The sequence below is a fragment of the Gymnoscopelus microlampas genome (assembly GCF_963454915.1).
Source record: "Gymnoscopelus microlampas genome assembly, chromosome: 23".
In the NCBI taxonomy this organism is placed as follows: Eukaryota; Metazoa; Chordata; class Actinopteri; order Myctophiformes; family Myctophidae; genus Gymnoscopelus; species Gymnoscopelus microlampas.
The window spans coordinates 21,388,376-21,404,210 of record NC_139960.1 but is presented as its reverse complement, the minus strand read 5'-3'; the positions used below and the strand labels follow the sequence as shown (position 1 = coordinate 21,404,210).

General features: G+C 40.8%; 1 protein-coding gene across 1 annotated transcript; it reads right to left on the bottom strand.

The window, feature by feature from the left end:
• Positions 1-5,053: 5,053 nt before the first annotated feature.
• Positions 5,054-14,084, bottom strand: th2 (tyrosine hydroxylase 2; the record flags this gene model as incomplete). Its single annotated transcript, XM_084049911.1, has 12 exons — positions 5,054-5,213; positions 5,498-5,631; positions 10,028-10,123; positions 10,408-10,464; positions 10,573-10,642; positions 10,746-10,881; positions 11,931-12,076; positions 12,564-12,614; positions 12,752-12,819; positions 13,009-13,097; positions 13,301-13,475; positions 13,842-14,084. The coding sequence occupies 12 exons, from the start codon at positions 14,082-14,084 to the stop codon at positions 5,054-5,056; spliced, it is 1,425 nt and encodes a 474-aa protein (XP_083906037.1).
• Between the last annotated feature and the right edge of the window lie 1,751 nt (positions 14,085-15,835).

Here is a 15,835-nt window from a genome sequence, read left to right as displayed (position 1 = left end):
CAAGATCGCAAGCTTGTAGATCTCCCATCTTCGCCAAATGTTCACCCCAGAATAGGGACGCTAGGTTCACGTGGTTATTGAAAAAAGATACATGTATCCTTTTATTTTTTTTATGCTTGACTGCCACTTCAGGTCAGATTGGGATAGAGGCCAGGTGCTGGTCTGGTTTCTGTGAGCTGCCTGCTTTTCTTTCTCTGAAGTGTTGCTTGTATCAGTAGTCTGTTGTGATGTCCTGCCAAGAAGCTGAGAGTGAGCTGTACTAACCCATTCACTCCGGGAACGCATCTCTTGTCATTTTAGATTTGGCTTGGCTATTTAAAAATATCAGATACACAAGCTCATAGTGCCGTGCAGATCTGCTATTTTAGAAAAATCTTTGTGCAAATCTTTGAATATATATATTTTTAAAGCGAACATTTCTAAAATCCTTTGTTCCAGGGACCCCCCAGAAGCGAAGATTTTAGTTACAAATGTTTGCTTTAAAATATATTCAAAGATTTGCACAAAATGATTCTTCCAAAAATAGCAGATCTAGAAGCTCATAGTATATCTGCTATTTTTGAATAGCCAAAGAAATATAAAATGACAGAGATGCGCTCCCTGATTGAATGGGCTAAACAGGAATGTGCGAGCCCAGCACACCACCACTCTGCTGGTCAACATGATCATCACCGCACAGGTGTGTTCCCTCGCTTGCTCTCTTTCTGTCTGTCTCGCTCTCTCTGTCTCCATTTCTCGCTTATCCACAACAGGTGTCGGGTACTAAAAACAGTTAGCTTCAATTACACCTGCGTGCAGAGCATGGAACAGTCGAGATCAGGAATTCCAGGAAGGTACTCAAGAGCCCCAGTGTCTGGCACCGAGCCCAGCTATTGGATAAACCCTGAAGACGAGCAGGAAACAGGAGGTGGTGAAAGGGCCTAAGAAGTGTGATCGGAGGAAAAGCTTGGGGAAAGGGGGGGCGGGGGTGGCTGGCACCGATTGCCTGGCAGGGGAGATGAGGGAGTTGGTCTTTTCAGAGAATAAGGATGCATTGCATGCAAGTAGAAGAGATGCGCATCGCGTGACAGCGGGTGTGAATAATTGTCAGCAGTCCATAGACGGAACATGCAAGACGAGTAGCTTTGTGCCAGAAGCTGGTAATACCCAGTGGCAAAACATGGACTCGTTGTACTGTCATAGGATACTATGCGTGAGAAATCCACCCTATCCACTACATGGCATTTATGCATCCAGTAAACTACAGAGGACACATATTTAATTAACTTGATCGTGAATCATTGTGGGAGACAGCCGATCGCATATTTCCACACATCCCTGACTTCCTACCAAGGGGGGTGTGTGTGTGTGTAATATGTTAGCAGCAGGGTTCGTTTCTCTGGAGGTGGAAAGGTCATGCCTGTGCTTTTGATATACCCCTCTGGTCATTCTTTTTTTATTGCTGGTGCGGTGGGCATATGTTTTATCCCTGTTTCTGGTCAGACTGAGATACCCTTTTCTGAAAGGTAGACTGTCTGGTATTGATATACTGGATCTGGTATGTTTGATATACTAACTGTATTTGTCTGATAATATCACAATTTAACAATTTAATTAAAATTATCACATTATCACATTATCCCTGGCATCCGTATTTTGGCAATTTTCTAAAATGGTTAAAATAGCAGAGAAGTGGTTAAGAAAATGTCTCCCACTCTTTTTACAAATCGAACCCTGGTTAGCGGTGTCTTGGGATGTAATTGATCCTTTTATTGTACCCCATTAATGCATGTGAGAACTGAAACAGTGGGTTTTATTGTGCAGCGATCTGCACCAAAGATTGGGTTCAGGTAGGCTATAGGGAGAGAAGAGACCGGCGCTCTTTCAAACCTGTTCCGTCAACCTGTGTGTTTCTTGGACACGACACGTAAACCACCATCCACAATCAAAACATGCTACTGCTCTCTAGTGCTCTCGTTTTAAAGCTTTGCAGTGGTCTCCACTGTACATTTGCTGTGTTATTAGGAATAAGTGGTGTTGGAGCTTCGGCATGAGACACAGACACATCAGTATATCGGTGCAAGAAGCTTCAGTTTTCTTCTGTACCCTCCAACTGAATGTATTGTAAAAGGGTATATTAACTTCTTTTTTAAGAGAATTGCTCTTTGAGATTACACTTTCTCAGAAAGGTGAGTCACGAATCTCAAGAGACTAGTGCCTTTGTGATTCAAAATGACTCAAGGCCGCCATCTGATGGTTTGTAAATGGAATAACACAGTTATCCTACATTTGTCAATCCACCTTCACCTTTTTTTTAATATATATATTTTTGGCCTTTTTCTGCCTTAGCTGTTGATAGTACACAGTAGAGAGAGTCGGGGAGTGACACGCAGCAAAGATCGTCGGGCTCGGGAATCGAACCCAGGCTTTAGAGCCAATATGTGGTATGTGCCTTAGCCGCTAGGTCAGCGGCACCCTATTTTTGAGTGTCGAGTCTCCTTTAACCCTGTTCAGGAAACGACTGGCCAAGCGGCATGTCTTTCAAATGAACATGTTTGTTTGAGCATGTCGTCGTAAACAAATATGGATGTGAATTGCTCCTTTCTTTTTTCTTAGTGACAATCAATGTCAGCATCAATAAACAAGACAAAGTAAATTTTAGACAAATAAATAAACAGATTGGATTGTGGCAGTATATAACCCTCAATCTAAAAAAAAGTATTACATTGATTGGATTGTGACAGGAGGAGGACAAACCACCCTCTTCATCATCCCATCTATCACACCGTAGTACTTAACCATGATTTCTTGTCCAAAATGTTATGGCCACCGGCCTTCATGTTACCTCTTATGTAATCTGAATGAAGCCATTGTTCTTTGCATAAAGTTTGATCTAGTGGAGAGATGTGATAACGGAGTGAAATGGATCAAAGGGAGATCAGACAGTCTATACACTCCTCACCGGTTCCTCCTAATCTCCTCCTGGCTAATTCCCGCACTGCCCTGCATGCCAGCTAAGCTTTATGGGCTTCAAGAAAAGGAAAGGAAATAAAAAACTAATGAGGAGAATGATAGGAGTAGAAACAAAAAAAAAGAGAGATTAAAGCTCTTTGAGGCTGGGCTTTGATCTAATCTCGTGTCTGGTTTGTTGTGCCGTGTTTTCCCAGAATGAAGTGATTATGTTGATCTTTGAGTACAAAGAGTCATTATCACTCACTGAATATGAGCAGAATTCTCACTGATAATCTCAGTGTGCAATAATAGTTGACATAAACGGTTGTGGTTAATCTAATTTTGACCAGCACCTATAGAGTGTGGATAGCATCTTTTTGTAGGCTAACCCACGAGTGACTTATGTCATGGATGTAGATTTTCAGCGTTTTTTTTTGTTGGGTTTCTTTCGTTTTTTTTTTTCATTTGGTTAAATTAATAAAATGCACTCAGTAATAAACAAAGGTTTATGAAATTATGTTTTCTTCAAGATTATCTCCACTAATCAACATTTTTACCACACACTTATTTGTAAGAAGACACCATAACGACTTCAACACTATAGTGTGAAAGCACTTTGTCCTACTGTATGCAGTGGCCTCCCTTTTGTATGTTTTATTAAGTTGGATTTGTGCTTCGTCGTACAACAGCATTGGGAGCTTGTAGATATTTTCGTCTCACGACACCGTCATACGACGGAGCATAAATTAGGCATTAGTCGTCGGGCCTGAGGACAAGGTGAACCTCACGACCCTCTTTCCAACTCGGAGAAGAGGTGTCCAAGCCAAGGTAGTGATGGAGGCCATGACATCAACAAAGGAAACACTTATGGTTGGAGGCAGGATGATACAGCATTTGGGATTTGTGGCGAGTATGCTAGGCACAAGAATCTAGCTGGAACGCTTACTAGTCATCTTATTGCCATGGTAACTGGCTTTTGTTTAGAGCTCAGCAGATTTGGATCCCAGCAGCGGTTTCATGGGGATTTGTGGATTTGAGTGTGCTGGATGTAGAATGAGATACTAGAAATTATTAAGTGTTTGACTTCTGGTTGGAGAAAGTGGATGTGTGTGCTTTTCTGCACACCAGTCAAGCAGTAGATCACTCTTTCCCCTCTCTCCCTCTCTCCCACTTTTCCTCCCTCCTCTCACTCTCTCCCTCTCTCCCATTTTCTCTCTGCTCTGCAAACAGAGAGGCTTGGGTTTCCCAGAGAGGCTGAAGCAGGCTTGATTTACTATACAGTGGAATTATGGGAAAGGAAGGCTTCCCACACATGCTGGACCACTGGAGGCCTCACCCGCCACCATGTAGGCTACTTCTAAAGGCTTTATGAGTACTGCAGATGGGGGGGGATGACTCCGTCATACATTTTCATCGATCAAGCAAATTTGAGGCTTGATTCCAGGAGATGTTTCACACGAAGAGAAAAGCTAAAAAGGACGGAAGTGCGTCTGTCGGCCATGCGGTCGTGGTGACCTGGACCAACTGATGCACTGGGGCCCCAGTGTTGGCTCGAGCCTTGACCAACACAGGGAACACGATACTTAAATCATTCATAATTAGCTCCTTCCTTTTTGCTTAATAACACGCGAAGACAAATGGCTTCCAAAAAATGTTCCAAATGGAAACAGTCGGTTTGGAATTAGATGGTAGAAATGCATGTCCTGCATTGTAGTGGTCCTCTCTCTCTCTCTCTCTCTCTCTCTCTCTCTCTCTCTCTCTCTCTCTCTCTCTGTCTCTCTGTTTTTCATCAGTATGGCAAACATCGGTGTATTATCTTAAATCATTTTCTGTAACTCAGACAAATGTTTCTCAGCTCAATTTTTATTTTGCTGTGATGTTCTTTGGTGATTGCCATGAAAATAAACCATTTTACATTCTCTCCACAATACATAACAAAATACATGATCACACAACCTCGCTCATCGCTAAGATGCGTCTATCTTTACACTTTCAGCGTTTTCCACCTGTTGACCATTGTTCCACGGGACAAAATATATGGCCTTGTTCTTGCCATAAAATGTTTCAGTCTACCCAACGTTAAGTGTCCTATGGCCACACAGCTCTGTTTGTATCCCTGATGTCAGCCCAGCTTCTCCAGGGCACTCTGAAGCGTTTTCAGGTCCTCTCTCATCTGGCTCAGCATGCCTTGGATCTTACTGGGCTGATCCAGAACCTCCATGGTACATGTGAACGGGTCATACCGCACTGAGAACGGACGCTTGATTGTCGCGGCGTACTTCCTAAGGGGAGAGCATGGATATACAGGCAAATATAATAAGGTGTAATACATATACACATTTCTACGTATTAGGTCTGTATGACAGAAATACACTAAAATATGCTTTCACCCAAAAGCAATTCGACATTTGGACATTCTATTAACAAAATAACACTTTTACGGACATAATAATACCTAATATAATGATAATAGTAATATCGTCTTAATATGAGCAGTATTGAATAACAAGTTACTTGTGTTGAGTTACTTTTAAAGCAGAAATATGGAATACTCATTCATATATACCTCAACTTAACCTTGGCATCTTCAAAGCTCTCTGATACAAAGTACACCGGCTGGAAGTCTTGATCCTGATAAGGCTGAACTGCAGTCTCCTCTGGGTTGAAAGGCTTGTACTCTGGCTCATTGGACAAGGCGTACTGGAACAACAAGTCCAAGATTGTCATTGTAGCAAGTATAAGGGATTTCAACACAGGAGAGAAAACAAGCCAGGGTCTAATAACAGCGTTTCAGTCTTCTGGTCAGTCTATGCCATCAGTCATCTATGATGTATGGTCCTAAATTTGGGCATGGTTTCAGCCGGATCTGAGTGTCTGAGGTGCTCATTTTAGTCTGAAAATCGTGGGGAGATAATGTGGCTTTTGACGATTGATTGATTGAAAAGTTATTAACAGCGTGCCAAAAAAAAAGAACAGAAAGTGCAGTTCTATACAAGGTCTACTAAAAGGGTTAAAACCCAAGAAAGCACTATGGCTTGTTTCCATTGGGGTCCATGTGTATTCAATTCATCGAAACATTTAATGACAGACAAATATACAATACTACGCAACAACATCACATAAACAACTAGTAATCAAAAAGATCTGGTGATAGGCTTGGACTTCGATTTGCAGCCACCTGTTAGTGTTCTTTTAGAGCAGTTTTGAAGGAGAGTAAGGATTCACACACTTTTTATGACTGTTGGTAGGGCATTCTACATTTTGGTGGCATAGTAGAACAAATTTAACCCCTTGTTTGAAACAAATCTGGGTTGAACGTGATTTGTGGAGCTCCCTCTGGTGTTGTGTTTGTGGACATCTTTGACGTTTTTGAAGTAGTTTGCAGGTATATGGGTGTCTTTGTGGTGTAGTGTATCTTGTAGACCAGGCCCATTGCAAGTTGCTGTACTCTGTCCTCTACCCTGAGTCATCCCACCCTAGCAAAAATTAGCAGGGGTTAGATGAGGTGTAGGTGTAAGGTGTAAGTGGTTCTTTGGGTGGTTGTGGTGCCTTAGCAGTTCTTCAGTGGTTCTTTGGGATTGTTGTGGTGCTATATAGCACCTCAGGGTTCTTCTGTGGTTCTTTGGGATTGTTGTGGTGCTATATAGCACCTCAGCACAATTACTGAAGTCCTATACAGCACCTCAGGGTTCTTCAGTGGTTCTTTGGGATAGTTGTGATGCTATAGCACCTCAGCACAATTACTGAAGTCCTATAGAACAGTGTGGTTCTCAATCCTTTCAATATATCAATCCTGTCCATATGTATGTATATGTATATGTGTACATATATATATATATATATGTGGGTGCCCTAGCTATTTTTGTAGGGGTAGTTGAATACAGCATTCTCATAATCACACTATATCGAATACATCTAATAATTATATGGGGCCTGCCCAAATGTCTAATTCAAACAAAACAGGCATGCACACATGTCAGTCAAATACATGATTTTTTGTTCATCATCAATAAGTAGCTTATTAATAGCCTACAGGCTATTAGTAAGCTATTAAGCCCGAGGTGTATCTCCTGGACTCTCTTGGAAACTGAAGAAAACTACAAATGGCTGCCAAGTGACGTAAAATCAGTGCTTCTTTCTTATTGGTTGGCTGACTTGGCTCCAAGTCAAAGTTCACAATGCAGGGTGTCATGTTACAAAACAACAGATCTACAAGCTAACAACAGGTCTCATTGCAACCGTGCAGCTTGTAGATCTGTCCTTTTTGACAAGCGAAGATGAGAGCGGAAGGGACGCTGGACCACAGCGCGAGCTTTGAAGTTCGTCACGAGCAGAATGGTACAATCCTCCTGAGAATAAAATAATATAACTCACTGTTGATTCATCAAGAAGATAGAAGAAAGCAGCTTAAAGACAGGTGAGTGTTTAATGGCAAAGAATGTGGCTTTTGACGTTACTGGGGAAACTTTATTTTGGTAATTTGCGATTTTGTAGGCCTAGGCTACCATGTTTTTGTTGTGTATTCTGGTGGCTTTGAAGACGGTGATAATGGCTGTTATGGATATTAAGTATGTTAACAATATGAGCCTCCCATGTGGAAAAAACACTTGATGGGTAGAGTTGCCCAAATGATAGTATTATTAGAACCATTGTGTCGCTCTGAGAGCAGAGCTTAACAACTGTCAACCTGGCGTCCCTATTTTTGGACATGTCATTATAAGTGAAAATAGGGAAAACATCCTATTTACAACAAGCTCACAATGGTCGCATAGTGACACATGACATGAGCTTATACTCTATTTAGCTATGTAGTACTATGGTGGTTCTCAAAGTAAGGTCCAGGGGCTTAAAGGGCTGTCAGTGGGCCCCAAGCAAAATTAGTTAAAATAGCATCAAAATTAGTTATTGACCACTATAACCCTATTTTATAGTCGCCATATTTATCTATTTACATTATTTATGTATAACTGAGTAGGTATTGGTATGAAAGTGTTAATGCATCACATTGAAGATTATTTAGGCTAGTGTTTATCTTATCCATTGTGTTTAAACTGAGGTACCATGGCTAGATTTTAAGTAAGTAAACCCCCTGCATAGCCCACTTAGCCTATACCTACAAATGCTCACATATTAGGTTTAGTTCTACTTTCATTGGTTTCTCATAATAATAAGCTATATTAGTGGATTTCATACATTGTGATTCCCTCCTAAAAACAGAGTTAAGCCTTTTTGAGATGCTGATGGAGATTACCATAAGAGTAATTTATTTAGCTACTGATGATTTTATTATTTTATTTTAATATAAATTAGCATGCTGATTATATGGTTATAGGCTAACATTCATCCTAGTTAGTACAGTCATGTGTTAATTGCCTCCTTATTGATCTGTACCCAGTATTACAGTTACTGTAAGAGGTGTAAGGTAAACCTTATTGGACACTTGTATTGCAATACCAGTATTTTTATCAGTCGATTTGAGTATGCAATTGATCGTTAATCAGATATCAGCCAAAATGTTAATATTGTGCATCACTAATTTCAGTAGTAGTATGAAAGTAGTTGAATTTGCCTTTCAAATAAATGTGAGACAAGATGCTTATGCTTAATGCTATTCCCTTTTCCCCAGGGCCAAGCTCAGACCAGCACTTCTGGCATGTCCAACACCAATGCAGTATGACCACATTGTGCTCACATTGGATGGCCAGGTGATCACAGATGAGAGTGAGTACATCTCCATGGCACTAGGACTCCTATTGTGTGTATATTTTGTGTTCAGAATCCAGTACCCTAAAGGACTGAACAAGAAACTGACCTTTTTGGAGTTGTGTTGTTCTGAAATTGAAGGATGCAGGCAAACTTCCTGTCACAGTAAAAAAGAATGTACAACTCCATCTGTGAGTAGCTTGTAGGAGTCAGTATTCTCTCTAGATTTTGTCCTGACATTTCAGCGCTGATGTTCAAGTTAGCGACATTGAGTGTATATTTATTAATGATATATTAAGTAATCTATGGTGGTAGCTGGCATGATTTAATTGCCGTACTATACTGTAAACAATATAGTGCTATTTGGCATCTCTAGTGGTGCTATATAGCACCTTTGTGGTTCTATATAGCACCCTTTGACAAAGGTGCTATAGCACCTTTAAAGACTGGCACTATTTAGCACCATTTGACAAATGGTGCTAAATAGCACCTTAATAACAGGTGCTATATGGCACCATTTGACAAAAGTGCTATATAGTACCTTTAAAGATTGGTGCTATATAGCACCAAAAACAGTTCCCCTGTGATTACGAGCCAAAGAACCGATTTTGGTGCTATATAGCACCGTTTGTTTTTAGTGTATAGCCTTTTGGGATGTCTGGAGCCTTGTTCTTAAGGCCTTTGTGGTGCTGTGGTACCATGAGGTGCATGCATAGTCGAAGTGACATTGGATGAGTGCTCCTGCTAGAGTCCTCGATGTATTCCTACTGACCAGTGAGGAGATCCTGTACAAAAATCTTGTTCTCTGGTTGACCTTTTTGATTACTTTAGTTGCCATTTTTTCACTGGAAAGATTTTCCTCTAAAATACAACGCAGGTAGGTAATTTCCTCTTTTCTTATGATAACATTGTCACCCACTTTTACTGTGAAGCCATCAGCCTTGTAGAGGTTTATTTTGGACCCAAAGATAATGGATTCAGTTTTACCCAGGTGTAATGATAGTTTGTTATCAGCGAGCCAGGTACAGATTTTACCGAGTTCAGAGCTAAGGGTTTTTTCGACCTGCAATTTGTCCTTGTCCGAGACCAGGAGAACCAAGTCATCCGCGAACAAGAACAAATTGCAGTCACAAGCTGATGTCATGTCATTATGGTGCCAATATTTAGTTCAGTGACCATGGGGCTAAAGCATTGTTCAGAAGCTGTGTTCACGTTCACTCTTCCATTGGAAATAATAGACTAGAAAGGTCGGCCACCTACTTCAAGCATATACGGGAAGTAAACCGGCATTGATGGACCCAGTGGGAAATGTAACTCCAATCCTAACAATGTTAGTGCCACGCTTCAATGGGGTGTGCTTTATCAAAGGAAAGTGCAAAATGAATACACTCACCACTAGCTCTCCATAGGAGGATAGGAGGCCAGCACCATAAGCTTTGACCGTTCCATTCTGCTTACAGAGTCCAAACTCCACAGTAAACCAATACAACTGTGAGGGAGAGGTCAACAACAGAGGGACATGTTTATCAATTTAGTATGAATGGGAATGAAGACACAACATGCAGCTATTTACTTTGGTCACTAGATGGTGGCAAAGAGCTATCATTCTAATGATAATATCTCTAAAAATGAAACATCAATTCAACACAGCTTTCAGTTGGTTTGATTTCTTTTTTGATTTATTAACATGTGGTGCTCCTTGTTTTGTTTTTGTCTCATGAAATGAAAAGTAGCTGAATTGGACTAATTTGAGAGTGCACATGATCATCTTACCGTTGAGAGTTTCTCAATGTCTTCATCTGATGCTCCAAGTGATGTCAGTCCAATCTCCTGGAATTTGAAATATTCAAAGTTGCCCATGTCATATATGTAACAGATTAACTCCCAGTTAGGCTAAATCAAATGGAGAGGTGACAAAATAATCAACAGTGTGTTTACCTGAGAAAACTGGGCAAATTCTTTATCTGCAAGCATGGGAATATGGCCTAGTAGTTCATGACAGCAGTCCCTGTTAGAGAGGATTAAGCCGAAAGTTAATTCAATAATTAAAAGTAAAGGCACCATAAGGAACAGATAAAACGAGATGGATGCCCAGTGCAAGGCAGACTTACGGTTCAGGCGAGTGCATTGGTGCTGAGGCATGGCGGATGTACTGTGTGCACTGGAACACCCGGAAGGCCAAACTGGCCAAGAAGTCTTTGGCAGACAGGAGCCCTGCCACCGGACGTAGCTGGAAGCCTGTTTTCTCTGGAGCCGTGCACAGAGAGCGGGGGGATAAGAGACGCGTGATGCCTAATTCATGGTCAATTGCATGATGGTGTCGGATGCCGAAAATAGCAGACCTTCAAGCTCACAACGTGTCGCATCTGCAATGCGTTGTGAGCTTGTAGGCCGGCTATTTTTGGTGTAAGGCACCGCCGTGTGACAAAGTATGAATCGGACTTAACATTGAAACTGGAGTTAAACTAACACAGTAATGTGCAGGATTTTGCTGTGTTTTGATAATAATATGTATGTATAGTATGTGATGTCTTGGAATTCATGGTTTTGACTTTAGTTTATCTTTTGCACATGCACACACAGGTGCCCACATACTGTACAGACACAGAATAGTACATTTCTGACTGAATATCAGCCCTTTTCCTTTCAAGGACCTCCAGTTTGATATGAGCCCCCTTTCCATTGCAGCTTAAGCACCACACCACACCACACCGCATCAAAATATCTACCGTTTCCATTACACAAAAGTACCCCTGCTCAAATCCACAGGTATGAGTAGCAGACTCCGGTCATTCACACTCATTTGTAATGTAAATCTTTGCCTAACAATGGAATGTAGGTGAGTGGCCAACTGTCCTGTATACAAATGCAAATCACCTGTGCACGTGGCCCAGCTTGGCCTAGCTCAGACCTACCCAGGACTGGGTACTTTTTAGGCACCAGTTTAGTACCACTTACACACCACTCTACCCACTTCATTGTAGTGGAAACCGAGGCACAAGTGGTCGGTGTGGGGTGAGGCCATGCATATGGAAAGCCGCCTTTAATAGGCCAAAGACCCCCATTAGGCCATGGACCCCCACCCAGGACCCCAATCTACCTTGTAAAATCATCACTGCTAATTTAACTCAAATGGAAGAAAAGAAGGATAAGTAAGGGTTCATTTGGTTCCGTTTGTATAGTGTCAGAGCTATAGACCTGTAAGGGTCCATTTGCCTCCTGGGGACCCCTGGGGGTCGCCAGAGCCCACATTGAGAACCACCGCAGAGCTCTCTCTTTAGCTCCCCCTACTGTACCTTTCAGAAAGGCAGAGACATCCTGAAGCTGTGGGATGCTGTCCTCTCCATAGCCACACTCTCTCTCCAGCTGCTGCAGGCCGTCTAGGAACTGCCTGCACGCCAGGCTGGGGTAGATTCCCCTCAGGGTCCGGTATACCTCCTTCCTTTAACATGACAGCAACATTGTATCGAGAGGTGTCAATTCGGAAAAAAAACACGTACCACTGACCACTTAAGCCCTATTTAACAAAATAGCAAAAATGGCTGATTTTCAAGCTTGTGATGCGACACATAGATCAGCTATTTTAGCCCATTTTAAAAAATTTAAAAGGTTTTGAAAATGTTCGCCTACAATGACTTGCACAAAATAGAGACACCAGGTTTAAAGTGGCAAATGCATGTATGGTTGCAGACAACAGGTGTCACATCTAGATGGACAACTGTGGACTGAGATGCACTCAGCGTGGATCTAACATCAGATTACTCATGTAAAAACGCACAGAGGATCTGAATTAGAGGTTAACTTTGAACGCTAGGGGGTGGCAGTTTCCATCGTCTGGGACGCATGATGCCCGTAATATTATCACATATTCATGTTTGGAGTCATTCTGACATCTGTAGTAGGCTACATTGTGTAGAAAGGAATCTCACCATGTGGCTGTTTCTTCTGCTGTGTATTCCACTCTGGGTAGTGGGTCACCCCTGCAGGAGTTGGGAGACAGCATAGATGCTGACATTTTCTTGTATGTTGGTAAATAATATTTCTGGAGACGTGCAAACGTACAAGCGTTTTTCAGCAGATTTTTATTTCCTGGGTTTTGTTTTGCGATGGGACTTACTGTTTGTAGTTGAAGGCCAGTTCAGATATGAAAGCTCTTCTTTTCCTGTATTCCGAGTCACTGAATCCCTGCAAAGGAAATGTGTTGTAACTTATCCTTCATTGACCATATTAACACAATGGGTATTTTATTCTTACATCATAATTGGGGTATGACGTGAAAGCAAAACGGTCACAATGTGAATGGTCAAAGGGGCTTTATTTGATTATCCACACAATATAGCAAAACAAATTTAAGTAAGAGAGGGAAATACTAACTGGATGCTCCTGGTCCATGTCTGGGTCAAATTTTGTTATTAGCAGGTTGCATTTGTCCAGATCTTTTATCTTTCTGGGAAACCAGGGAACTGTTAACAAAAGAAAACAAAGATGTTAATTGGCTTACTGGTTTACACATATAGGCTGTTGGTAACCATAAGTAGAAAGAAGATATTGAATGGATGGTTAGATGTATTCACTAATTAATGGCATTTATAGCAAAATCATAAAACGTAATTTATGCCAATACAATGTAATAATATCCTATATCTAAAGACTTAGGATACGCTACCTCTGTCCTCTGGGAGTGTGCGAACATCTTCAGCCACTCTTTTGAGTGAGTTGATGAATATGTCAAGGTCAGCGCTGTGCACTTCACATTTCATGAAGAAATCCAGGTCTGTGACGCCGTTCTTCGACCTCCTTCCCGGCCGACTTTCAATATGCAGAAGTTTGGCTTCAAATGTCTAAAAACAGATAAAGGCGAGGATGTTGAGAGAATCACGAAGTCCCAACACGTTTTCACAGAAAAATAAAAAATGAGTTGTTTTACAAACCTTTTAACCCATTAAAACCAGGAAAACATCTGTGTCATTTTAGCCAAATAGCATTATTTTATACTTTGGCTATTCAAAAATAGCAGATAAACAAGCTCGTAGCGTGTCACTTCGTGCCGCGCTACGAGCTTGTAGATCTGCTATTTTTGAAAAATCGTGAAAATGTGTGCAAATCTTTGACTATAATATAGTCAAAGATTTTCACACATTTTTACGATTTTTAAAGAATAAAGAATATATATTATATATTCTTTTAAAGCAAACATTAGACTTTACCTCGAATATTTTTCCGGTTTTGAAAAAAGATGCGTTCTTTTCATTGCTGAGCGCAAAAAGGATGTTCAGTGTGACCCTGCCATCTTTCTCTTCGAAGACGAAGTTCTCTCCTCCGCACCTTGATGCTGATGCTGGCCCCGGGGAAGAGGAACCACTTACACGCTCCTTTCGAGCATCTTCAATCAGACTCTGCCGTCTACCACTAAATGGTCCAGTCTGCACCACACTCTGATCCGTCTTCATTTTTTAGTCTGTCCAAAGCAGAGTCCGAGCAGGTTTCAAGATAATAATTTAGCCAGAGAGGATGATATTCCCCCCCTTCTTCAAGTGTAATGTGCCGACAGATCCTCTGAATGTGCCAAAGGCACAGACAGGTTTTATATAGCCTAGTCTCTACTACCATGTCATCCGAATGCTTTATGCAAATCATGTTTGGTGATTTGCGTCAGCCATGCCAGGCTTTTTCATTCTCTAAGATTAGCCCACTTTAACCGCAATTAATGCTATTCAAAGTGTAGTAGACCTAGGCCCTAGATCAGGGGTCTTCAATTTTTCAGGCCAAGGACCCCCTTAGCTGAGAGAGTGATGAAGCAGGGGCCCCCACTACATATTGTATAACATTATGTTGCAGATTAAACCTTTTCATAGATTTCATAGCTTCATATTGGATTCATGTTAATGTGTATTTTCAGACAGTTAACCACTTAAACCCTCAGTACTTAGAAAAATTGTACTTCATATGCTCTTTTTTCCTCTACACCAAACCTCTTTTCTGGAAATAGCCGATCTACAAGCTCACAGCACCTCGCATCATGAGGCGTTGTAAGCTTGTAGATCTTGTAGATTTTTGGCTAATGTTCGCTCAGAAAAGGAATTCTAGGGTTCAAGTGGTATATGTAAAAAACAGTTCCTATCACACAAGCATTTGATGGCCCCCCTGTAGTAACTATGAGGACCCCCTATTGAAGACCCCTGCCCTAGATTATACAATCACAATGTAAGGTGTATCCAAAACAAGTCACCTTGTCTTTTTGGCCTGGTGAACTGTGCGCCCATTTTTTCTAAAACAAATGATTTTCGTCACAAAATGATTTCGATATTAGCATTGGACTTAGGCTAATGATTAATGTCTAGCCGTTAAATAACAATACCTGATATACAGTAGGCTACCACAGTGGTTTTGAATGACATTTTGTCATCAGCCTAATGATTTGATTAAAGAGACAAGAGCAGCAAAATGAATATATATATGTATGTATGTATGTAATATATGTATGTAATATATATTATTTTGTAGATATTTTATTTTGTATTTACTTTTATTTTACAAATATAGGGAAAACAAATATTTTGAGTTGCCCAGTGCCAACAACATGTTTAGGTGCCCATCGACCTGTATCCAGAAAATATATCCCCCTAAAGAAATATTGTTAAAGATCCGAAGATCCGATTTCTGTTGTCTGGCAGAGTATTGAGCTACAAGAGTCAATCACTCTGATTATTTTGTAAAATATATTTGTGTTGTGCAGCAGCAGAATCAAATCAGTTCGCTCCATTCGTAAAAAGAGAATGGCCGTTGCCCGTTGCACAAATCGAAAATTCAATAAGATTGATTTGATTAATAACAATCTTTATAAACTCAATTTTATAAATTCAATTCATTTTGACACATTATCATGATACAAACTGGAGTAGGCCCTCTGGTGTTCAATAAAAAAATAATTATATTAAATTCATTTTCAAATAGACTATTCATTAAAGATTTTCATATCAAATAACCCATTATGGAAGTGATCACTACCATTGGCTTTTGCTATGAAACATGTCATTGATTGTCTACATTCTGGAAATTATGTCAGTTCAAAGTAAACAAAATAAACCTTAAAGCTTTGAGGGTTTGTTTGGGCTTAATTTATGCTCCGTCATATGATGGTGTCAGGCGCCGAAAACAGCAGATCTTCAATTGAGGTGGATTGCACACGTTAAAAGCTGAA